Below are 26958 nucleotides of genomic sequence, written 5' to 3'. Positions count from 1 at the left end.
GTCAAAGTAAACTGAGATTTGTGGATACAAATATGCTCTGGATAAGAGCGTCTGCTAAATGACTTAAATGTAAATGTAAATATTATCGAACAAAACATAAATGTATTGTTTACCATGATGTCATATGATTGTCATCTGATGAAGATTATCAAAGGTTAGTGATTCATTTTATCTCTAATTCTGCTTTTGTGACTATCTTTGGCTGGGAAAAATGGCTGTGTGTTTTTTGGATTTGGTGGTGATCTAACATAAATATATGTTGTGTTTTCACTGTAAAACATAAAACATAAGACGACAAGCACCTGACTCTGATTGAGAATCGCCTCAGGCAGCCAAGCCTAACAACACCCCTAATCAGCCGCGATCCCAAATAATACAAACCCCAATACGAATACAACATATAAACCCATGTCACACCCTGGCCTACCCAAACATATAACAAAAACACAAAATACAATGACCAAGGCGTGACAATCGGCAACTTTTGAAATATTTTGTAGTGACGTTGCGTTTTTTTGGAAGCTGTTGTTTTCTGGATCAAACACGCCAAATAAATGAACATTTTGGATATTTATGGACGGAATTAATTTTATATTTTATTTCTGCGTTTTGTGTAGCGCCTGCAAGATTGAAATATGGTACTCTCTTTGTTTACTATTGGGCTATCATCTTATGCTTTTGCCGAAAAGCCTTTATAAAATCTGACATGTGTCCTGGATTCACAACGAGTGTAGCTTTAATTGAGTATCTTACGTGTGATTTAACGAAAGTTTGATTTTTATATCATTTTTTTTATTTGCCGCACTGCATTTTCACTGTTTTTTGCCCAAGTGGGACGCAACTGTCTCCTATACCATAAGAAGTTAAGGAGACACTGACTCAACACAGGTGACCCCCAGGGGTGTGTCCTCAGTCCATTTTCACCCATAACTGCGTGGCTTTGTACAACACCACGGTTGTAGGCCTGATAACCAACAACGACGAGTCAACCTGTATGGAGCAGGTGTGTGAACTGGCATTGTGGTGTCATGACAACCAGTAGAGAGAGTCACAAGATTTAAGTTTCTCAGCGACCACTTCACTGCGGACTCGTCATGGACCAGCATGACAACAGCGTCTCTACTAGGTGGCTGAAGAAATTTGGCATGCTGCCTCCTCTCTAAATACTACTACTGCACCATTGAGAGCGTCCTGAGCCGGATGCATCATGGCCTGTTATGGAAATATCTCCGTCCACAACTGCAAGGCACTCCTGCACGTTGTGAAGATGGCACAGTACATCACTGGGACCGTGCCCTCACCCATCCAGGACATCTGCCAGAGGAAGGCACGCAGCATACTCAAGGACCCCACACAAATCCACCACAAACTCTCCCTCATCGTCGGGCAGACCATATTGGTGTATGCAATCAGATTCCAACTGGCAGATGTTATTGCAGGTGCAGCAAAATGTGCATGTTACAAGCTTCAGTTAAAGTGCTGTAACACCTAACAATACAAAACAATAAACACAAATCCCCAAAATGTTAATAAAGGAATTAAGAAATATCAGAATGAGCAATGTCAGGGTAAAAAAAAATATGAATAAAAAATAAATATATCTACAGTATATATACACTGAGTATACAAAACATTACATAGACTGACCAGGTGAATCCAGGTGGAAGCTTTGATCCCTTATTGATGTCCCTTGTAAAATCCACTTCAATCAGTGTATATGAAGGGGAGGTGTTTGGTTAAAGAAGGATGTTTAAGCCTTGAGACAATTGAGACATGGATCAGCAGGACTCTGTGTAGTAAAAGGGTCCAGGCCAATTTTCAAAATATGTACAGTAGCCCCCAAAAAATGGTCTGATGGACTTCTTCAGCTAACAGTCCGGTGTGCTCTGGACAGCTAGCGAGCCGCGGATTGCAGGCTAGCAGATGGGCATTCAGGGGACGTCGCGACAGCGGAGCCAAATCAAATCAAATCAAATTTTATTTGTCACATACACATGGTTAGCAGATGTTAATGCGAGTGTAGCGAAATGCTTGTGCTTCTAGTTCTGACAATGCAGTGATAACCAACAAGTAATCTAACTAACAATTCCAAAACTACTGTCTTATACACAGTGTAAGGGGATAAGGAACATGTACATAAGGATATATGAATGAGTGATGGTACAGAGCAGCATACAGTAGATGGTATCGAGTACAGTATATACATATGAGATGAGTGTGTAGACAAAGTAAACAAAGTGGCATAGTTAAAGTGGCTAGTGATACATGTGTTACATAAGGATGCAGTCGATGATGTAGAGTACAGTATATACATATGCATATGAGATGAATAATGTAGGGTAAGTAACATTATATAAGGTAGCATTGTTTAAAGTGGCTAGTGATATATTTACATCATTTCCCATCAATTCCCATTATTAAAATGGCTGGAGTTGGGTCAGTGTCAATGACAGTGTGTTGGCAGCAGCCACTCAGTGTTAGTGGTGGCTGTTTAACAGTCTGATGGCCTTGAGATAGAAGCTGTTTTTCAGTCTCTCGGTCCCAGCTTTGATGCACCTGTACTGACCTCGCCTTCTGGATGATAGCAGGGTGAACAGGCAGTGGTTCGGATGGTTGATGTCCTTGATGATCTTTATGGCCTTCCTGTAACAACGGGTGGTGTAGGTGTCCTGGAGGGCAGGTAGTTTGCCCCCGGTGATGCGTTGTGCAGTCCTCACTACCCTCTGGAGAGCCTTACGGTTGAGGGCGGAGCAGTTGCCGTACCAGGCGGTGATACAGCCCGCCAGGATGCTCTCGATTGTGCATCTGTAGAAGTTTGTGAGTGCTTTTGGTGACAAGCCGAATTTCTTCAGCCTCCTGATGTTGAATAGGCGCTGCTGCGCCTTCTTCACGACGCTGTCAGTGTGAGTGGACCAATTCAGTTTGTCTGTGATGTGTATGCCGAGGAACTTAAAACTAGCTACCCTCTCCACTACTGTTCCATCGATGTGGATAGGGGGGTGTTCCCTCTGCTGTTTCCTGAAGTCCACAATCATCTCCTTAGTTTTGTTGACGTTGAGTGTGAGGTTATTTTCCTGACACCACACTCCGAGTGGCCTCACCTCCTCCCTGTAGGCCGTCTCGTCGTTGTTGGTAATCAAGCCTACCACTGTTGTGTCGTCCGCAAACTTGATGATTGAGTTGGAGGCGTGCATGGCCACGCAGTCGTGGGTGAACAGGGAGTACAGGAGAGGGCTCAGAACGCACCCTTGTGGGGCCCCCGTGTTGAGGATCAGCGGGGAGGAGATGTTGTTGCCTACCCTCACCACCTGGGGGCGGCCCGTCAGGAAGTCCAGTACCCAGTTGCACAGGGCGGGGTCGAGACCCAGGGTCTCGAGCTTGATGACGAGCTTGGAGGGTACTATGGTGTTGAATGCCGAGCTGTAGTCGATGAACAGCATTCTCACATAGGTATTCCTCTTGTCCAGGTGGGTTAGGGCAGTGTGCAGTGTGGTTGAGATTGCATCGTCTGTGGACCTATTTGGGCGGTAAGCAAATTGGAGTGGGTCTAGGGTGTCAGGTAGGGTGGAGGTGATATGGTCCTTGACTAGTCTCTCAAAGCACTTCATGATGACGGAAGTGAGTGCTACGGGCGGTAGTCGTTTAGCTCAGTTACCTTAGCTTTCTTGGGAACAGGAACAATGGTGGCCCTCTTGAAGCATGTGGGAACAGCAGACTGGTATAGGGATTGATTGAATATGTCCGTAAACACACCGGCCAGCTGGTCTGCGCATGCTCTGAGGGCGCGGCTGGGGATGCCGTCTGGGCCTGCAGCCTTGCGAGGGTTAACACGTTTAAATGTCTTACTCACCTCGGCTGCAGTGAAGGAGAGACCGCATGTTTCCGTTGCAGGCCGTGTCAGTGGCACTGTATTGTCCTCAAAGCGGGCAAAAAAGTTATTTAGTCTGCCTGGGAGCAAGACATCCTGGTCCGTGACTGGGCTGGATTTCATCTTGTAGTCCGTGATTGACTGTAGACCCTGCCACATGCCTCTTATGTCTGAGCCATTGAATTGAGATTCCACTTTGTCTCTGTACTGACGCTTAGCTTGTTTAATAGCCTTACGGAGGGAATAGCTGCACTGTTTGTATTCAGTCATGTTGCCAGACACCTTGCCCTGATTAAAAGCAGTGGTTCGCGCTTTCAGTTTCACGCGAATGCTGCCATCAATCCACGGTTTCTGGTTTGGGAATGTTTTAATCGTTGCTATGGGAACGACATCTTCGACGCACGTTCTAATGAACTCGCACACCGAATCAGCGTATTCGTCAATATTCCCATCTGACGCAATACGAAACATGTCCCAGTCCACGTGATGGAAGCAGTCTTGGAGTGTAGAGTCAGCTTGGTCTGACCAGCGTTGGACAGACCTCAGCGTGGGAGCCTCTTGTTTTAATTTCTGCCTGTAGGCAGGGATCAGCAAAATGGAGTCGTGGTCAGCTTTTCCGAAAGGGGGGCGGGGCAGGGCCTTATATGCGTCGCGGAAGTTAGAGTAACAATGATCCAAGGTTTTACCACCCCTGGTTGCGCAATCGATATGCTGATAAAATTTAGGGAGTCTTGTTTTCAGATTGGCTTTGTTAAAATCCCCAGCTACAATGAATGCAGCCTCCGGATAAATGTTTTCCAGTTTGCAAAGAGTTAAATAAAGTTCGTTCAGAGCCATCGATGTGTCTGCTTGGGGGGGATATATACGGCTGTGATTATAATCGAAGAGAATTCTCTTGGAAGATAATGCGGTCTACATTTGATTGTGAGGAATTCTAAATCAGGTGAACAGAAGGATTTGAGTTCCTGTATGTTTCCTTCATCACACCATGTCCCGTTAGTCATGAGGCATACGCCCCGCCACTCTTCTTACCAGAGAGATGTTTGTTTCTGTCGGCGCGATGCGTGGAGAAACCCGTTGGCTGCACCGCCCTGGATAGCGTTTTCCCAGTGAGCCATGTCTCCGTAAAGCAAAGAACGTTGCAGTCTCTGATGTCCCTCTGGAATGCCACCCTTGCTCGGATTTCATCAACCTTGTTGTCGAGAGACTGGACATTGGCAAGAAGAATACTGGGAAGTGGTGCGCGATGTGCCCTTTTTCGGAGTCTGACCAGAACACCGCCGCGTTTCCCTCTTTTTCGGAGTCGTTTCCTTGGGTCGCTGCATGCGATCCATTCCGTTGTCCTGTTTGTAAGGCAGAACACAGGATCCGCGTCGCGGAAAACATATTCTTGGTCGTACTGATGGTGAGTTGACGCTGATCTTATATTCAGTAGTTCTTCTCGACTGTATGTAATGAAACCTAAGATGACCTGGGGTACTAATGTAAGAAATAACACGTAAAAAAACAAAAAACTGCATAGTTTCCTAGGAACGCGAAGCGAGGCGGCCATCTCAGTCGGCGCCGGAAGTAACCCCCTCGGGCGGATTACGTCAGTTGTTCAGTCATGATGGATCGGCAGGGCTCCATTTCGGCAATTAAAGGTGTCCAGGCCATTTGGCAAAATAGGTATTGTAGCTTAAATTAGTGGCTGATTGACCTCTTCAGCTTGCCGGGAGTTGGGCCTTGCATAGGCTAGCTCCAGACTAATTGGTGGTTGCTTCGGGACAGAGACATTAGCCAGGAGAAGCCAATTGGATAGCAGTTAGCTAGCTGCGATGACCTAGGTGAAAAGGTTCAGAGCTTGAGATAGGAATCCAGAGATATGGAGAAAAATAAGCCCGATTTGCTCTGTTTTGAGTCGGGCTGTGCAGACTGGCGAGATATGTCCTTGCTAAATGTAGCTGATGACCACTAGCAGTGGCAAGCTAACTACTAGCTAGTTAGCTGGCTAGCTTCTGTTGGGGGTTCCAGATCAAATGTAAAGAAAATAGCAGAATCATACCACATCACCAAGCTTGGACAATTGGTCTCAACCCCGCCCTTTGCAGCTGGGCAGAAGGGCCGACCTCGGGTGTGAAGGTAGGCAACAACACCTTCGCCATGCTGATCCTCAAGACTGTGGAACAACAAGGGTGTGTGCTCAACCTCCTCCTGTACTCCCTGTTCACCCATGACTGAGTGGCAACTCAATCATCAAGTTTGCTGACAACAGTGGTAGGCCTGATATCCAACAACGACAAGACGGCATACAGGGAGGATGTGAGGACCCTGACGGAATGGTGCCGGGAAAATAACCTCTCCCTCAATGTCAACAAAACAATGGAGATGATAGTGGATTACAGTAGACAGCAGAGAGAGATAGGTGTGTGTTACTTTTGTCCAGGTGGGAAAGGGCAGTGTGGAGTGCAATAGAGATTGCATCATCTGTGGATCTTTTGGGGAGGTATGCGAATTAGAGTCAGTCTAAGGTTTCTGGGAGGATGGTGTTGATGTGTGCCATGACCAGCCTTTCAAAGCATTTCATGGCTACAGATGTGAGTGCTATGCGACGGCCATAATTTACGCAGGTTACCTTGGCGATCTTGGGCACAGGGATTATGGTAGTCTGCTTGAAAGACAGTTGCCTGGAACAGCAAGTGCTCTTATGCATGCTTCAGTGTTGCTTGCTTCGAAGTGAGCATAGAAGGCATTTAGCTCATCTGGTAAGCTTGCTTCACTGGGCATCTCACAACTAGGTTTCCCTTTGCAATCTATGATAGTTTGCAAGCCCTGCCACATCTGACGAGCATCAGAGCCAGTGTAAAAGGATTCGATCTTAGTCCTGTATTGATGTTTTGCCTGTTTGATGGTTTGTTGGAGGTCGTAGTGGGATTTATTATAAGTATCCAGCTACTGAAAGCTTCAGCCTTTAGCTCCATGCGGATGTTGCCTGTAAACCATAATTTCTGGTTGGGATATGTACTGGTCACTGTGGGGACGACGTTGTCGATGCATTTATTAATTAAGCTGGTAATTAATGTGTTATACTCCTCATTGCCATTGGATGAATAAGGGGAATGTATTCCAGTATGTACTAGCGAAACAGTCTTGTGGCTTAGCATCTGTTTCAGTGCATCACTGATACGTCCTGTTTGAGTTTTTGCTTTTAAGCAGGAATCAGGAGTTGTGGTCAGATCAGGTCAGTTGTGGTCAGATTTGCCAAATGGAGGGTGAGGGAGAGCTTTGTACAGTACATGTTTCCGTGTGTGGAGTAAAGGTGATCCACCATTTTTTTCCCTCTTGTTGCATGTGCTGGTAGAAATGAGGTAAAATGGATTTCAGTTTTCCTGAAATAAAGTCGGCCGGGGTGCTGCCTCTGGATGAACATTTTGGATGGATTAACATTTTCCAGTTTGCTTAGGGCCTTATATAGCTCGTTCAGTGCAATCTTAGTTTGTGTTGGTAAATAGACAGCTAAGAAGAATATGGATTAAAACTCTCTTGGTAAATATTGTGATCTACAATCAAAAGGTACTCTAACTCAGGCGAGCAAAATCTAGATACCTCCTTAATATTAGAGATTGCGCACCAGCTGTTGTTCACAAAGAGACACACACCACACCCCCCCCTGATCTTACCGGAAGCTGCTTTTCTGTCTTGCCGATATCCTGAAAACCCAGCTAACTGTATATTATCCATGTCCTTGTTCTGCCACGACTCTGTGAAACATAGGATATTACAGTTTTGAATGTCCCGTTGATAGGATAGTCTCGAACGGAGCTCATCCAGTTTATTCTCCAGGGATTGTATGTTCGCCAATAAAACGGAAGGTAAAGGCGGATTATCTTTTTGCCGACGTAATCTCGCCAGGCATCCGAGTAGTGGAGTTCTAGGGCAAAAAACAAAATGTGCACCCAGGGTGACAGCAAATTGATAACGTTCTTTGACAACAACACATAATTGACAGCGTTAGTACATTAGCAAGCAAGGGCCTTTGGCTATAGCCATTTTATTTCTCCAGAAAACATTAGTACACAAACTGAAATTTTGGAACAGTACGTTAGTGTCACGCCTTTAACATAGAGAACCTTTTTATTCTCTATTTTGGTTAGGTCGGGGTTTGACTAGGGTGGGCGATCTAGTGCATTTATTTCTATGTTGGCCTGGTTTGGTTCCCAATCAGAGGCAGCTGTTTATCGTTGTCTCTGATTGGGGATCATATTTAGGCAGCCATTTCCCCACAGTGTTTTGTGGGATCATGTTTCTGCGTAGTTGCCTGTGAGCACTGATTGAGCTGCACGTATCGTTTATTCTTTATTGTTTTTTTGTTCTGTTCTCTTATAATAAAAGGATGTCGAACCGATTCCGCGCTGCGCTTTGGTCTGAGTATGATTACAACAACGATCGTGACAGTTAGTTAGCTAATAATGTCTGCTAGGCTGGGGTTGGAGACACATTTACAAAAACTAATATTTTGCAATCAAATATTTAGATAATTAGCTAAATAATTAACATAGTGAAATATTATCTTAGCTAGTAGCTAGCTCCCTACCTGGAGGTGAAGACAGACAGACAACGTTTAAAAAAAAATTGAAATTCAATGGCTGAGTTGAGAGCTCAACAGGCAGACAGGACTGATATTTTTTTCCAATGTGCGAGCAGAATGCAATGATTTCTTCACTTTAAAAACAACAAACGACTTCTAAACGTTATTCCATCCTAAACTAAATTGTAACATTTCTAAGATATTGATGCATTAGTTCCGTGCAGTTCTTGCTTATCTGCTGTGCTGTTATCTAAAAGCTTTAAATATAACAATTAAGCTACATTCAGCTGGAAACATTGTAGCTGCAGGGGCAGAACCTTATTTTTGTATTTAGCATGTGTGGAATGTAAACTACATGGCTGAAAGTATGTGGACACCTGCTCTTCGAACATCTCATTCCAAAACAAATGGGCATTAATATGGAGTTGGTCCCCCTTTACTGTTATAATAGCCTCCACTCTTCTGGGATGGCTTTCCGCTAGATGTTGGAACATTGATGCAGGGACTTGCTTCCATTCAGCCAGAAGCACTGATGTTGGCCTGGCTCGCAGTCGGCATTCCAATTCCAATTCAAGTTCTTCCACGCCGATCTCGACAAACCATTTCTGTATGGACCTCGCTTTGTACACGGGGGTATTGTCATGCTGAAACAGAAAAGATCCTACCCCAAACTGTTACCACAAAGTTAGAAGCACATAATTGTCTGGGATGTCATTGTATGCTGTAGCATTACGATTTCCCTTCACAGGAACCAAGGGGTCTATCCCAAACAATGAAACATAACCCCAGACCATTGTTCCTCCTCCACCAAACTTTACAGTTGGCACTATGCATTGGGGCAGGTAGCATGGCATCCGCATGGCAACCACCAAACCCATATTTGTCCATCCGACTGGCAGATCGTGAAGCATGATTCGTCACTCAGAGGAGTCCAATGGCGGCGAGCTTTACACCACTCCAGCTGACTCTTGGCACTGCGCATGGTGATCTTAGACTTGTGTGCGGCTGCTCAGCCATGGGAACCAATTTCCTGAACCTCCCGACAACAGGTATTGTGTGGACATTGCTTCCAGAGGCAGTTTGGAACTCGGTAGAGAGTGTTGCAACCAATGTCCCATTCAGTGAGCTTGTATGTATATCACTTCACGGCTGAGCCGTTGTTGCTCCTAGACATTTCCACTTCACAATAACAGCACTGTTGACCGGGGTAGCTCTAGCAGGGCAGAAATTTGACGAACTGATTTGTTGGAAATGTGGCATCCTATGACGGTGCCATGTTGAAAGTTACTGAGCACTTCAGTATGGTACATTCTATTGGCTATGGAGATTGCATGGCGGTGTGCTCGATTTTATAAAACTGTTAGCAACGTTTGTGGCTGATATAACAGAATCCACTAATTTGAAGGGTCCACATATTAACAGAGAAATTGAAAGTTACATCTTACCATAGTTAAATATTTATTTTCTTAATTTATGGTTAGGCATTATACTAATTGATGGAAACATTGTAGCCTAGGTTAGCCAATTCATTCAAATAATCCAATAGCTGTGTATGGGGATACTTTATTTTATAATTAGGCTGCAATAAATAAATACAGACCTGATCCAGATAAAATGACAGCTTGTATTCAGTTATTGGATTTTCTTTCTCCTGAATACATACATTTAATTATATCATAATACCTCTCCTTGCTATATGAACACAATATCCCGTATCGGGTTTTTTTTTTGGGGGAAAAAAATAACAACATAAAAGTGTTACAAAACCGTTCACATCATGGTCATCATCCATGTATGAAACGCATGATTGAAAGTGTGTCTTTGTTTAATTATGTCAAAATGCCTCCTTCCAAGTCCCTTGAGCATATGAAAATGAGGATGACGACAAAAACATATGGTCTGTTCCCTCATGGATCAAGGTACCGTCATAGGACAACAAATAATCCATATAAATTTTCATTGGATCGAACAATTGATTCCTGCGTTAACGATGACACGTCTTTGATCTCAGGTTTTTTAAATGACTTGAAAAATAAGTCAAAATCTAGCAGTATGTGATATACTATGTCATTTTGCAATATAAGTGCAATTTCTTCCAGGATAAGGTTAAACCTTCAGGACTTAAGAACCAATCGATGCTGTATATACAATGTAGTCAGACTCTGTAAGGAGGGTGTGAGGAAATAGCGGGGCATCTGGAGGCATGCAGAGGCCTAATTGAGCCCTGTACCTCCCAGATTTTGTAACATTGCGGAGGGCTCTGCATAGACATGATTGGTTGACGGTAATTGGGGGGCGGGAAGTCCTGTACAAACACAAACTTACTTCCTTGACAACTTCCTTCACACCAGCTCTGCTCAACAGCTCTGTGCTGCTCCACGAAGTTCAAAACGTATGAATGCCCGGACTTCTGCAGAGTCCTTATCACTGTAAAGGCCGATGCAGACTGCAGATTGACCATGTAGCGCCTTTAACTGTCATTAATGTAACAGTAAATACTGACACCTAGTGGAAAGAAATAGATAATGGGTTAAGACGAATGTATTGAATCGAATTGTAAATAAACCCTGGATTGAGGATGCTATGTATTGGCCGTTGTGAGGCTTTGAAGCCACAGGTCGGCCATATTGTCACTCCCCAGTAGGAGCAGTCCTCCATAGGATTGAATGGAATTCTACAGTGTTTCAGGGATGAAATTACATATATTTAGGTATTGTTTTGCATAGCTCACAAATATCATTTCAAAGTATGCATTAAGGAGGCAAAAATTAATGTAGACATTAATACATGCATTTCTATAGCTTCCAAAATATTTTTTACAATGGTGGGTGAGTGCCAAGATGGAGGCACGGTGGCTTCAACACAGCACCCTCTATCAGTCATCTCTTGAACATGCGCTATATATACAAAGTATGTGAACACACCTTTAAATTTGTGAATTCGGCTATTTCAGCCACACCGTTGCTGACAGCTGTATAAAATTGAGCACACAGCTACGCAATCTCCGTAGACACACATTGGCAGTAGAATGGCCATAAAAATAATCTCTCCTCGGTTGCAACACTCACTACTGAGTTCCAAGCTGCCTCGAAGTAACATCAGCACAGGAACTGTTCGTCAAGGGAGCTTCATGAAATAGGTTTCCATGGCTGAGCAGCCCTACACAAGATCACCATGCGCAATGCCAAGTGTCGGCTGGAGTGGTGTACAGCTCACTGCCATTTGACTCTGGAGCAGTGGAAACGCGCTCTCTGGAGTGATGATTCACACTTCACCATCTGGCACTCTGACCGACAAATCTGGGTTTGGAGGATGCCAGGAGAACGCTACCTGCCCCAATGCATCGTGCCAACTGTACATTTCGATGGTGGAGGAATAATGGTCTGGGGCTGTTTTTCATGGTTCGGGCTAGGTCCCTTAGTTACTTACAGTGAAGGGAAATCTTAATGCTTTAGCATACAATGACATTCTAGATGATTCTGTGCTTCTAACTTTGTGGCAACAGTTTGGGGAAGGCCCTTTCCTGTTTCAGCATGACAATGCCCCAGTGCACAAAGCGAGGTCCATAGAGAAAAGTTTTTTCGAGATCGGCATGGAAGAACTTGACTGTCCTGCACAGAGCCCTGACCTCAAACCGCATCGAACACCTTTCGGATGAATTGGAACGCTCAACTGCGAGTCAGGCCTAGTCGCCCAACAGCAGTGTCCAATCTCACTAATGATCTTGTGATTGAATGGAAGCAAGTCCCCACAGCAATGTTCCAACATCTAGTGCAAAGCCTTCCCATAATAGTGCAGGCTGTTATGGCAGCAAAGGGGGGAACCAAATTCATATTAATGCCCATGATTTTGGAATGAGATGTCCACATGCTTTTGGACATGAATTGTAGAAATTATTTGTTAAGGCAGGAAATAATTGTTGTTAAGTTGTATTGAATACAATTGGGAATACATGTCACATCAAGAGACGACACCTGACTATTCATGTAACTCACTAACAGTGTTACTTTAAGAACAAGTTTCTAGAAATGCTTTCAGAGAGAAAGAAACCTGACATGTTATAGTGATTTATTAAAGGTTGTAAAAGTTCTAGCAGTTCCATTTTTTCACAGAATAATAAATTGCAGTTATATAAAGTGCATTTATGAAATTCCAAACACAGTATAAACAAATGATCTGTATCTAATAATATTCAAAAATATATCACAACACAATCTGGAGTCCAGATTGATAACATAAGAGTATATTTTTGCAGGGTGGCAGTACATGTCAGTAGAGATTGCATGCCTATATCATACACAAGTGTATCTTGCTCCAGTCATATTATACTAATAATACATTATTCAATGACAGAAGTGGAAATGGGGCTGAGAATTATCTTTACATGAAATCTGCTAGATGGCAAGGACTTGAACTGAATGAATTTGATGTCTACATTATCTTAATTGACTGTATTGCGATGACATCAAATTCACACATTCACATGGTGATGAGAGTTAGACTGTGTCTTCCGCAGTTTTTGCCTCATCAAATGCTCTCAACCTGTCGTTGCTGGCTTCTTTGGCAGCGTTGTCCTTGTTGGACTCTTCTTCTTTTTCCTCCAGATCAGCCTTCCTTTCCTCCTCCTTTTTCTCGTTGTGCAACAACCGGTAGTTGATACCCATCCCCACGAACAGGAACACACTGGCAATAATAAGGATCACACCACAGCTCTGGTAGGTGTATTGGTAGTCGTTGTAAATGTCTTTGAATTTACCTGTGGCAAAACAAAAGATTAAATTCTAAATTGTATCATAAGTTAATAGTCTTTACTTTTCATAAAAATGAACCAGTTAGATGATTGTGTGTCTTTATATAGAAACAAGGTGCTTAACCAAACTACAAATACATGTACGTGTGCACATACTCACCTAGCAAAGGGGGTCCTAACAAGACAGGCCCACACTCCACGATGGTGACCAGTCCCACTGCACTGGAGAAGCGCTGGGTTCCCACCAGGTCCATGAGTGTCTCAAACAGCACCGCACTCAGCCAGCCGAAGGCAAAGCCAAAGAAGATGGCGTAGATAACAAAGCCTGTGTAGTCCACGGAGATGGGGGCCAGGATGTGGCACACGCCATTCAATAGCACAGAGCAGGCAAAGAAGTACTGCACCCTGGGTCGTATCCACTTGGTATTGGCCACAATGCCCATGGAGGGCCGGGCCACCATGTCCACAAAGGCTAGAACAGACAGCAGGAAGGCTGCCTTCTCTTTGGGGATGTCCCTGCTCTTGGCGAAGTTACTAAGGAACACCAGTGGGGAGAAGAGACCAAAGAACATGATGACGTTACCCATGAGGTAGAGCACGAAGCCCCGGTGTTTGAACAGCGAGAGGTCAATAAAAGTGTTGCACTTCTGCCCACATGTCATACTCTCTTTGGCAACATCTTCACTTTTCAAGGAAGATTGTGGTTTAATTTCGATGGGTCTCATGAGAGAGCCAGCCACGCAGCAGTTGAACAGCAGGCCTCCCAGGATCAGGAAGCTGCCCCTCCAGCCAAACTGGTCAAATAACCAACTGTTGAGAGGGGCCAGGGTGGACAGGAACACCGGGCTGCCTGCCATGGCGATTCCATTGGCGATGGGCCGCTTATGGTAGAAGTACTTCCCAATCATAGTAAGGGCTGGGTTCAGATTGAATGCCAGTCCCAAGCCTGTTGAAATACATTTATAACAGTTCAAAACATATTTATGTTTTGTGATTTCCCATTGGTTTTAGTCTAGACACAGGATACTAGAGTGGTGATAGAGTTCCTAAAGAGTTCCCTAGAGGGCGATAAAGGTCCTTAACAGAAAAAAAACAAATTGTGATCATAAATGAAAGAGGCCTACCTCTGACAAAGTTTGAAACAGTACTCGTACTTAAGTAAAAGTAAAGATAACTTAACCTCGGATCTGACCCTTTTTTCAATTTTCACCTAAAATGACATACCCAAATCTAACTGCCTGTAGCTCGGGACATGCATATTCTTGAAAACACATGAAAAAACACAAGAAGTTTGTGGAAATGTGAAATTAATGTGGGAGAATATAACACATTAGACCAATCCTGTAGAGGTTAGAAAATTACTCAAGTAAAAGTCACCCAGCAAAACACAACTTGAGTAAAAGACTCAAATATTTGGTTTTAAATGTACTTAAGAATGGTGGTGGAAAAAGTACTCAATTGTCATAAAAGTAAAACATAAAAGGAAATGCTTATACATCAAGTTCCTTATGATACGCAAACTAGAAAGCACCATTCTTTCTTTCTTTTTTTTCTTTCTTTTATTTACGGACGGCCAGTGGCACACTAACACTCAGACATAAAAAAGTATTTATGTTTACTGAGTCTGCCAGATTAGAAGCTTTAGGGATGACAACGCGTTATATTGATAATTGTGTGAATTGGACCATATTGTTGTCCTGTCGGAGCAAGTGTTTTTGGGTGTGAGGGAAAATGTATGGAAGTAAAAAGTACATATTCTCTTTAGGAATGTAGTTGTCAAAAAATATAAATAGTAAAGTACAGATACCCCACATATCTACCTAAGTTGTACTTCAAAGTGTTTTTGACTTAGTTACTTTAGATCACTGACCTCCGACCACTCCCACACAGAAGTACAGTCCTTCCACTGAGTTACAGAAGGAGGCAGATATCAGTCCACACCCAGACAGTAATCCTCCACACATCATGACTGGACGACTCCCATACTTATTAACCAGGATACTGCTGATAGGACCTGAGACAAACACACACACATCACAAATGACAAATGCAATACCAAACAGTCAAGATGGTTCACGTGTTGGTAAAAGTTACATTAGGCAACTATGCCCAAGCAAAACTGACTATACCATTATGACTATTGAAATCAAATGTTGATGACCTTTATAGGATGGCACTCCTTTCTCTTTATTATTATTTATTCACATGGTTTTAAATATGTTCATAGAGAAGATTCCTTTCTTTATTCAAAACGTGATAAAGGGAAAGTGTATAATAAGAAAAGCCAGATAACTTGAGAGAGATGTTATATTTGACCACTAGAGTTCCCCAAAGCCACAGTTCTGAGAAACACCGGCGCAGCCAGAGAATCAACACAACTTGTGCAATGATTTCTCTCACTGCAGCACTGCAGCAATTTCTCTGGTCTAGCGACTGTTCGCAATGCAATCTCACACAAAACAAGACAATCACAATGAAATTGTGAGGTGTCGCTGCGGCTTGTGTGCTCCTATTGTAGGTGCTGAGAATGACAAAAGCAGACGTCTCTAAAGAGCCCTTCAGAACAAGGCTACTGTAAAATCCTGCTTCATTCTGCTCTGTGGGTGATCGTGTGTGTGCAGGATGATGTGTGTGTGTGTGTGTGTGTAAGAGAGAGGTTTTGTATAGATAAAAAAAGTTGAAAGTACTTGAACACAGGATACAATTAGGACTGAAACCATAAAGTACATTGCATTTTATGTCCACTGTCTCCAAGCAGCATACTTAGCACAACATAAAAACAGCAGAGTAAGCTACACTTAATGCGTCCACATGCTTACCAGACAAAACAGTTTGTGCATACATTATGACGACATTTGGTGACATTTTCGTTCATTTTGGACTTTGGTAAGGGTTTTGTTGGCTGTTTGGGAACACAACATTTTTTCTCTAGGCCAGTTGAAGTTCGGGAGTCTCCACCCCTTTGTCGGTGACTGGTCAACGTTAGGGATTCTTAAAGTCGTTGTTGTCATTCAACGAGAGACAACTAGTTTTCATGAAAAATCAAACATCATGTTAGTCATTTAGCAGACGCTCTTATCCAGAGCGACTTACAGTTGTACTAATGAGTGCATACATTTATCGTACTGTTCCCAGGTGGGACTCAAACCAACAACCCTGATGTTGCAAGAGCTATGCTCTACCTACATCTTAATTAGATGTACAATTGCGCAACTAAGGTCTCCTTGGCAAAAAAAAACGTAAAAATGCGTGACAGATTTCTTGAGTTATCTTCAATTAACTGTGACTATTTTGAGGACTGGCTATCGCGTCTCAAAATGGACAAACAGTACTCTTGCCGATTTCTTCATTTTTTCCAAGCAAAGGTCTTTTAAGGGAGTATGCAAGCACACTTTTCGGTTTGCCTAGCCAACATCAGCTAGCCACCAGCACCACTGAAACACGGTGACTCCTTTAGGCAGACACATTCCCTATGGGTATCCTACCACAAGTCCCATGTAATAGTAAATACTATCCCTTCATTTTGAAAGATGGGAACAATACATTGAAAGGGAGATTACTTTGTCCCGCCCATTGTCCCACCAATTGTCCCACCCATTGTACCACCCATTGTACCACCAATGTCTGGATATACAGTTCATTGTCTATTGATGTGACTTGATAAACATACTCCACATCTTTCTAATCAATGATGGCCTTAGGTTCACCCCACAGTCTACTACTACAGTACATGCCCTATTATCTTCTCTACTGGAAACATTGGCGGCTGTTCACAAGATCATCATTTTGTTATTGTCTTAGACTGCAACATATTCATTCCATTAAGGTGTGGCTGAATCTGAGGTTTTGGCAACACCAAGTCAAGGTAACTACGGATTATAAACTGAGCCTAACCACAGCTCGCTCACTACACTATGTGAACATATGCCTACTCTCTGTCTGCATGCCCACCCCCCTGTCTGGCTTACAACAACAGGGCCTAAATGGGAGCGAAGATCGACGTGGAAGATGCTTCAGCCTCCCTGCCAAATCTCGGCACCACTGAAGGAACCTAAATAGAATGTGACGGTTTTTATTTAGAGGTTGTCCAGACTCATTTGCCAGCTCGGAACACGACAAAGGCTTCTTAGATTCTAATGCAGGCAAGGCTAAACCCCAACAAAGAGCCTGTCCCCGCCCATTTCAAAGATGAGCTAGTGAGGGGGGGGGGGGGGGTAGCCTTTGACCAAACCATTCATGGATGACACACAAATACTATTCAATAAATTGTTATGGCGACTTACAGTTAAATAAGGCAAGCAACACAAGCCATTTTCTGTTGAGCAAGAACGCCTATCAAAAATGTTACATGTCTGGATTGCCACTGTGGTGCTGCTTGGTCTTTGGGAGTCTAGGCAGGTTACTGTTAAGTACTTCAAGACAATTGTAAAAAAAGGTTTTTCTAAAGACAATTGATACAATGACTCATTGACTCATTGAACTACAATCTAGAAGAACACATATTGTGTGCCGTGTACCGTTGGACATCACCTCCACTTTAAGGCTTGCGTTTGACAGGGCCTATGTATTCTGGTCCTGTACAGGGGTTAGAGGTAAGCCCACACAGTAATGTGTTCCTCATCATGCACAGGCAGTGATGTGTCCAAAACCTAGCTAACAGGCAACCTACTCAAAGCTCAGAGAGGGAGAACTGGAATCTACTGGGAACCATCTGAGACAATCTTACTGCATGACCCGGTGACCTGGCTTTCACCCATGCAGCTCCTGAATGTGTGCCTGAGCTAGGTGTTATCTTTTGAAGGAATGTACTGCTGAACAATAAATAGCAGTGATTCACTGATCTGGTGGGGGCCAGCCACGGCAGCTTTGTACTTCAGTAGGTTAGTGACTGCTTATCTGTCTGAGTGGACTATACTTACACACATGATGCCGGTTGCTTATATACTAAATTAGGATTATGGTTCCGAAATCATTCAAGAATTCATAAAGTGCTGCTATTACTGAAGCTTGACCTACTATATTGTGTATGTAGTTTGTACTACTACTACTACACATGAAACATACTGGCACTAATCCTCTCATGAGTTCAGTGTTTTGGTAATTACTCGTACAGTTGTTTATTTTACACGTTATTCTAAACAGGCACTACTAGTAAGCCGGCTGAAAACGCTGGCAATTTGTACAGTTAATAACATTGTTTAGTAACTTTTATGAGAGAACACCACGCCAGTTTATCTCCCCTCCTGGAGAGAAAACAGACAATGCCGACAACGCTTTGTTATCTTACGCCAGACCTCGTCTTGAGGGACAAGGAGCATGAGAAGGAGAGTCCCTCTGATTGCTGTTCTCTGTGTGTGTGTGTTGAATGTCATCCAGATGAAAAGAGGCGTATCACCGGTTCACGCGGCAGACCTGTTTAACATCACCCAGCGATTCACCCCAGTCCCCGCTGGTACAGGAAGCCAGACCAACCGACACACTCACAGTGGTCTGCCTGACTTTCATGTTGGCCATTTCATCTCTTCAGCCTCAGATGTCACCTGGGACAACATTAACAAGCACACTGGAAAGAGAGGAACCACATCCACAGAGAATCAGGAGACAGCTACCGGTGCACTGTTAAAGACGATGCTTCTGAAGAGTAAAAGCATTCCCATTTCGTTTAATTTCAAAGACAGTGGTTTGATTCAGGCCTCGCCGTCTCGTTTTGGACAATACACTTCATCTTGATGTGATGCCCAGTGACCTCACGCCACATAGTCAATGGGTGGGAAACTATGGGAGCACTGTGTGACTGAAGAAAAGAAGGTGCATGAACGGTCTACTGAGCAAAAGGTAGAGTGTATTTTTCAATCACATTCGCACTGAAAGGTATACAGAGAATACGGAGGCCTAATATAGGCTTCCAGATTACATTCATCTTACAAGGCGCAGTCAGAGCATGAAGGACGATGGTAGACATTTTCTAAGTTGTTGTCGTATCTATCATTCACATTTTTTTGCATCAAATTAAATATCTAAAAGAAAACCAAGTTGAAGTTTCCAAAGTCTCAAACGCCATCTTGAGAGCTTGTAGGAGGATATAGTGCGACACGATTTGGGACACATGCTTAATGAGCTACAGTAGCTAAAAGGTGTCAGTAGCACTTAAAACTGATCATCACCATTCCCTTCATGGGATGACCAAGCTTTAGTAGGACACTATTGGGGTGTTCAGCAGCTGTTATTACTGATGACAATATCAATGTAGCTAATGTGCTCTTAGGCAGCGGTTACACGCTGCCAACAACAGGCCTGGGTTGAAGTAGCGTTTGTTTTCTATAAAATATTTTAGCTCTGCTTGATTGAGTTACGCCTGGCGCAATGGAACCAATTCAATGGTCTCTTGGTCCATTCCCTGCCAAGGCTCAATCAAAAGCTCAATGTATTGGAAAGAAAGCAAATACCATTTGAACCCAGGTCTGTTACACAATGCTCCACTACTCACTCTGGCTGTGCATCTTACAGCTCACTTCTGCCACACACTATCTCATCACACTAGCTCTTCCTACTGGGAAATTAACACATTCCGTTTGCAATTCTAATATGTTCCATGGCATATAAAATGTGTAATGTATTTAGGAACAACAAAAAAATGCACCCCATTCTTGCTTTTCAGGCGTTTGTGAAAGTAAAGATGGCTGGAGTACACATTTAACATGTTAGAATTTAATTTGTGTGAAAAAAAACGTTATTGTGTTATTACTGTATATCCAAAACGTTTTTAATTAACATGTACATTTCTGGGAGTGGTGTACTATTCCATCTTCCAGCTCACCTCCAGCATACATGACTGCCAGCATGATGGAGGAGATCCAGGACACCTGGCTGCTGGAGCAGTTGAAGATGACCTCGATCTCCTTGAAGAAGACAGTGATGGACTTGGGAAAGGCAAAGGAGAAGCCGATGGAGATGAAGGCTCCCACCACCACCGCCCAGCCCCAGCCCCCCTCTGGAGGGGTGTACCCCTGGGGTCCTCCAGTGGCAGGCGGCATGGCTGCTGCTCACCAAGCTTCTCTGCACAGGACCCTACACAGCAATGGGCACCTGTTGGAGAAAGATGAATAAAGCTTTCAGAAACATGTCATCGTTTAAACAAAGCTAGAACTGTATTTTTTTTATTTTTATTTTTTATGAATCAAACTATGTTAAAAACAATGTTTCACGAAGTGAACATGAACATTAATCATAAAAGTAAATATGTATGTTCAAGGAAGACTTGTTCTTTACTGTTAAGGTCAGATCAATTAAAATATAACTTCATTTGTCACATGCTTCGGAAATAACAAGTGCAGACTAACAGTGAAATGCTTACTTACGGGCCCCTTCTCAACAATGCAGAGAGAAAGAAAATAGAGAAATAATAGAAAAGTTCATTAAACACGTGTCAATTTGCCGTGCTGATGACATCTATATCGGTCCACTAAATCAGGACTAGTAAAGGCACAGTCCACTACTTTTGTGATAAAAATTTTAAAAAGCAAAATGTATTTGAGTGTTTACCAGCATTTGTAACGTGAGTCTGATAATTATCTGTACAAAACAGTTAATCTGATAATAGTTGTGGAATATAAAACATTCTTGCTTAGTCTAACTGAAATGGCCTCTTCATTTATTTTCCATAGACACTTTTATTCAGAGCAACTTACCATAGTGAGTGCTTACATTTTCATACTTTTTTTTGTACTGGTCCCCCATGGGAATTGAACCCACAACCATAGCATTGCAAGCAGAATGCTCTACCAAGTGAGCCACATCTTCACCTCACAGCATTACAAACCACTTGATGTCACAATTACTGTATTGTGTTTTTCTTCATGGTTATGAAAAGTCTACAGGTACAAACCTAGATGACCAATCTATATACAATACAGTAGTGCACATTTACATTAAGTGGTTTGTAAGGATGGTAAACTAATACGGCACAAAAAGTGGTTGTTGCCCGTAACTTTGCACCTTTTTGATGTACATGTTTGAGGACAGGGACTTATTCCTTCTGGATTCCATTAGAATGACAATCACAGAGAAAGGGACAGGGTTTTGTTCTATCTGGATTCAATTACAATGACAATCACAGAGAATGGGACAGGGCAACAACTCTTACAATTACAACTATTGAATCCTGAAAGATACTGTTCTTAATTGTACAACTACCTTTTAAAAAAATACTAGTAAAGGCCCAGTGCACTACTTTTGGGAAGAATTTTTCCTGCAGCATCGTCAGCACCCCTACTTCCCTATGTTTGGTAGATATCACAGGTGTGTCATGGTAATTTGCTTCAGTGAATCAATGTTATTGCAACAATAACTAAATATCAAACAGCGAGAGGGGTAAGGCACGCATGAAAATGTCCTGTTAACATCAATGGCTTGATCATTTAAATGTTGACAATCTGCAGCGGGCAATCAGCAGTCGCTTATTAACGCAGAAACGCTTCATGAGCTTAGTTCGACTGTCGTACCCCATCAGAGCCAGAAATATAAGCGTGTTTTACTTCAACGTTTGTAAACAAGGTCAATCTAAATGAACAGGCTCCACTGTCTGTTTGTTTACATTTTGGTAAGAAGCCTCAAAACATTGTTAAAACTATCATTTTGAAATCATGGATGGTCAGTCCTTGCATCCATAGTTCCGTCTATGAATTTGATAGAGGTTAAATTTCTCCAGCCCCACCCCTCGGCTTCTTACCAAAACAGGGTTTGGGGAGTACGCTTTGTTATTGGTTTACCTGCTGGTTGCCAACTTTCGATAGTTTCAACTTTAGGCCATTTGCATGATTATTTCTTGCCAGTGTATGAAACGCAGAATCCATAACTTCATCCTCTGGGATTTCACAAGTAAATGGATGAATTTGATTTGCCAAAAAGACGCATCCTAAAAAGCCCAATATTGACTGTGTGGGTGGCATTTCTGGAGCTGCTTTTTTACACCTCCTGTAATTCCAGCCGTCCATTATACTCCCACGACTCCTCACTTCTGAGCTGCTGAATACAGGCCCATCTCCAGAGTCACATGGCTTATTGTATTGTTTACACTGGGGAGCCCATCCGCAGTGCAAATGGATCAAACCGTGAACATGTGTTATATTTAGCTTCCTCCAAAGCCAAGGCTTTCATAAAGAGGGTGATGATTTAGAGCTTCTGCATGTTCGGCGGAGAGGACTCTTGATCTAAACAAAGTGACGGCCCGTTGTGGTGGTGAAAACAACATGGGATTAGCAGTTTGGTGTACGGTGCAGCGGTGCCTCGGCATGGACCGTATCTTTCCAGAGTTTTGAGAAACTGTGACGCCAAGCTGAGAGTTGAGCTGGGGGGGGGGGTGATAGGATTGCACTGATTGAATGCTGAAGTCTGGAGGAAAGTGGGGCGTTTTTTGTTTTGTTTTTCAAAAGCCCATTATTTCCTCCTAACACTGTCCAGACAGAGCTTTGATGCAAAGGTAATATAACGAGTCAATGACAGACAGTGGGCTTTATGTATGGCAGCCTCTGAGTGTCTCGTTTGAACACAAACATTTTTTCCAGGGCGAGACTATGTCTTATACAGAAACCTGTTAATGTCGGCTACGACATATTGCATGTTGGACAGTGTAACAGGAATTTCCTGGTAAACAAAAAGGAGAGCAGCCGTTGATAATATCAATCAAAGAGCTGTCTGTTTATTTTTTGAATTTAATTTTTACAATTTGCAGAGTGAGAATTTAACCTAGATATAGGGAAGGTTAAGGTTGTGCAACTGAATGCATTCAACTGAAAAGGCTGCCATTGGAGTCTCTTAAAGTCATTCACAGTGCCATGCTGGTTTACAACGTTCCTTTGTTAGCGGCTGTAGTGAGAGAAAGGAAAAATAAGACCGCGTTCCACTATTAACTTCAACTAAACCAGGCCATTTAGTTATATTGCAAAGGAGTTTGTACATATCCAAAGTGCACTTATCAGGAGTGGACTGCACTGTTTAATAGGTGTGAGAATGCAATGTACGGGGTGTCCTATTACAGCCGTCACTTCCTGCCCTGGGAACAAAGGTCAGCAAAAAAGACATGTCTCTATCTGAAAATAGTCTTTACACTTTCAACAGGCAGTCTCTCAATCCTTACATGTTTGTGCTAGAGCACAGGGTACGCCGCGTACATTTTGTACATTCTGTGCATTCTGTGCATGGGGTCAGGGAGTTCATTGAGTCCCACAAAAACAACACCGTGTAATAATATTCTGTTTAAATTCATGAATGGAGGAGAATATCAGGACAAAGACAATAACGTATATTAACGATTTATAACCCCATCAAGGTTATGAATAATGAAATAAACAAGGGCGGCAATTTCCTCCACTCAAGAAGACTGAAAACTTTGCAGACTCTTTAGTTGAGAACTCAATTTGATCCTGCTTTCTAGGTTTACCATGTGCAGACAGCATGCATGGAGGATGAAATATGAGTCAGGGGAACAGGGGGAAAGGAGAATGGCCCCCTCATTGGCTTAAGTTCTGTAATAAGCAGCCAGAGTGGGAGGCCTGACAGTGCCACTTGAGATGGAATATGCTGCTTCAAACGTGCCAGCGGCACATGTGCTCGGCGCTACAGGGTATTAGCTGTGCCACAACAAGGTCTATGTCTTATCTTATACAAGGTTCAATCCCTAGCAGACATCTTGTCACATCAGAGAGGCGCACAAGCCCGGGGATCAGAAGCCCCAGGACTTTAAGCGAACATGGCCCCCCAAATGGATGTGTGACTAACAGAAACTAATGTGGATCAGGTCAGGACAAAAGTTGGGTTGTTGGACCAATATTAGGTTATTTCAGTATGCTCTTCTAAAGCCTATGATACAAGCAGTGGCATTTAGGTTGAAGGCTTGGTAGGAATGAGTTGGAGAGTTCAGGTCCTGGCCTATGTTTGTGTAGTAGGCGATCCCCATTGATTTCCATTGCAGCCATGCCTCAAACATCCTCCTCAATACTATAACGACCCCAAAGTGAGCCATCGTGATCATGACCATCTGTCAATGCTTTTCAGGGCATGAAGAATGAAAGAAATTGCCATGTTTTTTTCTCACACCCGTCACTCACATAACAACCTGACATACTGTGTGTGTCCCATCAAACGTATAAGTGAGATGCCCCTTTCTTTTCCCATGTCGACAAATCGACATCCCAGAGCTAATGCAGATGGATGTATGGGTTGCGTCTTACCTTGCCAGCAGATCTTTCTAAATCCAGATGAGCTCTGCAGGCTGAGATGGGGAGCTCTCACCGAGGCACTTCAGCACAGGACAGACTGCATACTATACTATATCCTAAGTGGATCTGTGGAAGAAGCAGAGACCTCTTTCTGGTCCAGAAAGTCAGAGAGACAGTCCCAAACTATAATTAATACTTCAGAGTCAGCATAAGGGCTAGTCTGTGAAGTGGAAGGGAAGTGGACAAAAGTTTGGTTCATTCAGTGGCCAGATCAAACAGCTGGGCCGGCCGAGGCACTAGAGTGCGAACTGGTGAGGTCAGTCCAGCCAGCCAGCCTCTTATTGGTTGTTTGAAGATGAGAGCCGTGCCCCTGAAATGTTTTCCCCTCCTCCTTGTCATGTGTCTCCACTCCAGCCCACACCAACTGCAGTACTGACCCTACAGGAGACATCTACAGTGGGATACACACTAAAGTCTGGGCTTAAAAATCAAATTAAATGTATTGGTCACATACACATATTTAAACAGATGTTATTGCAGTTGTGGCAAAATGCTTGTGTTCCTAGCTCCAACAGTGCAGCAGTTTCTAACAATTCACAACAATACACACAAATCTAAAAGTAAAAGAATGGAATTAAGAAATGTATAAATATTAGGGTGATCAATGTCGGATAGGCATGAACTAAATACAGTAGAATAGAATATATCTGTACATACACCTTAGCCAAGTACATTTAAACTCAGTTTTTCACAATTTCTGACATTTAATCCTAGTAAAGATTCCCTGTCTTAGGTCAGTTAGGATGACCACTTTATTTTAAGAATGTGAAATGTCAGAATAATAACTGAGAGAATGATTAATTTCAGCTTTTATTTATTTCATCACGTCCCCAGTGGGTCAGAAGTTTACATACACTCAATTCGTATTTGGTAGCATTGCCTTTAAATTGTTTAACTTGGGTCAAACGTTTTGGGTAGCCTTCCACAAGCTTCCCACAACAAGTTGGGTGAATGTTGGCCCATTCCTCCTGATAGAGCTGGTGTATGTAGCCTCATGGGGTGGCATGGTAGCCTAGTGGTTAGAGCATTGGACTAGCAACCGGAAGGTTACAAGTTCAAACCCCTGAGCTGACAAGGTATAAATCTGTCATTCCCACCCTGAACAGACAGTTAACCCACTGTTCCTAGGCCATCATTGAAAATAACAATTTGTTCTTAACTGTCTTGCCTAGATAAATAAAGTTAAAGAAAAAAACTGAGTCAGGTTTGTAGGCCTCCTTGCTCACACAGACTTTTTCAGTTCTGCCCACAAATTTTCTATAGGATTGAGGTCTGGGCTTTGTGATGGCTACTCCACTTCCTTGACTTTGTTGTCTTTAAGCCATTTCAACTTTGGAAGTATGCTTGGGGTCATTGTATATTTGGAAGACCCAAGCTTTAGCTTCCTGACTGATGTCTTGAGATCTTGCTTCAATATATCCACGTAAATGTCCTCCCTCATGATGGAAGTGCACCTGTCCCTCCTGCAGCAAAGCACCCTCACAAGATGTGCTTCATGGTTGGGATGGTGTTCTTCAGCTTGCAAGCCTCCCCCTTTTTCCACCTAACATAATGATGGTCATTATGGCCAAACAGTTCTATTTTTGTTTAATCAGAGAGGAGGACATTTCTCCAAAAAGTACGATCTTTGTCCCCATGTGCAGTTGCAAACCATAGTCTGGCTTTTTATTGTGGTTTCGGAGCAGTGGCTTCTTCCTTGCTGAGCGGCCTTTCAGGTTATGTCGACATAGGACTCGTTTTACTGTGGCTACAGATACTTTTGTGCCTGTTTCCTCCAGCATCTTCACAAGGTCCTGGCTGATTTCTTTTAAATTTCCCATGATGTTAAGCAAAGAGGCACTGAGTTTGAAGGTAGGCCTCGAAATACATCTGCAGGTACACCTCCAATTGACTCAAATGATGTCAATTAGCCTATCAGAAGCTTCTAAAGCTCAATATATCCACATAATTGTCCTCCATCATGATGCCATCTATTTTGTGAAGTGCACTAGACCCTCCTGCAGCAAAGCACCCCCACAACATGATGCTTTCACCCTTGTGCTTCATGGTTGGGATGGCGTTCTTCTGCTTGCAAACGTCCCCCTTTGTCCTCCAAACATAATGATGGTCATTATGGCCAAACATTTGTATTTTTGTTTCATCAGACCAGAGGACATTTCTCCAACAATTACGATCTTTGTCCCCATGTGCAGTTGCAAACAATAGTCTGACCTTTTTTATGGCGGTTTATATATATATATATAACTCAGCAAAAAAAGAATAATCCTCTCACTGTCAACTGCATTTATTTTCAGCAAACTTAACCTGTCTAAATATTTGTATGAACATAGCAAGATTCAACAACTGAGACATAAACTGACATAACAAGAGATATAAACAAATTCCACATACATTTGACTAACAGAAATGGAATAATGTGTCTCTGAACAAATGGGGGGTGTCTCTTTAGTGTCCTAAGTTTTCATAACTGTGACCTTAATTGACTACCGCCTGTAAG

At 42.9% G+C, this 26958-nt stretch overlaps 1 protein-coding gene across 2 annotated transcripts; it reads right to left on the bottom strand.

Moving 5' to 3' along the window:
* Positions 1-12496: 12496 nt before the first annotated feature.
* On the bottom strand, positions 12497-24699 carry LOC124031592 (monocarboxylate transporter 1-like). Of its 2 annotated transcripts, XM_046343020.1 has the most exons (5): positions 24414-24699; positions 20003-20271; positions 15056-15199; positions 13346-14131; positions 12497-13191 (listed from the first exon to the last, which is right to left on the bottom strand). In XM_046343020.1, exons 2-5 carry the CDS (start codon positions 20217-20219, stop codon positions 12932-12934), a joined length of 1407 nt encoding a protein of 468 aa, XP_046198976.1. In that variant the 5' UTR covers positions 20220-20271; positions 24414-24699; the 3' UTR covers positions 12497-12931. The 2 variants fall into 2 exon arrangements, with proteins under 2 accessions (XP_046198976.1, XP_046198977.1); XM_046343021.1 differs by lacking the exon at positions 24414-24699 and having other exon boundaries at positions 20003-20286.
* Positions 24700-26958: the final 2259 nt, after the last annotated feature.

Source organism: Oncorhynchus gorbuscha, linkage group LG03 (assembly GCF_021184085.1).
Source record: "Oncorhynchus gorbuscha isolate QuinsamMale2020 ecotype Even-year linkage group LG03, OgorEven_v1.0, whole genome shotgun sequence".
Taxonomy (NCBI): Eukaryota; Metazoa; Chordata; class Actinopteri; order Salmoniformes; family Salmonidae; genus Oncorhynchus; species Oncorhynchus gorbuscha.
This window is presented reverse-complemented; position numbering and strand designations above follow the sequence as displayed.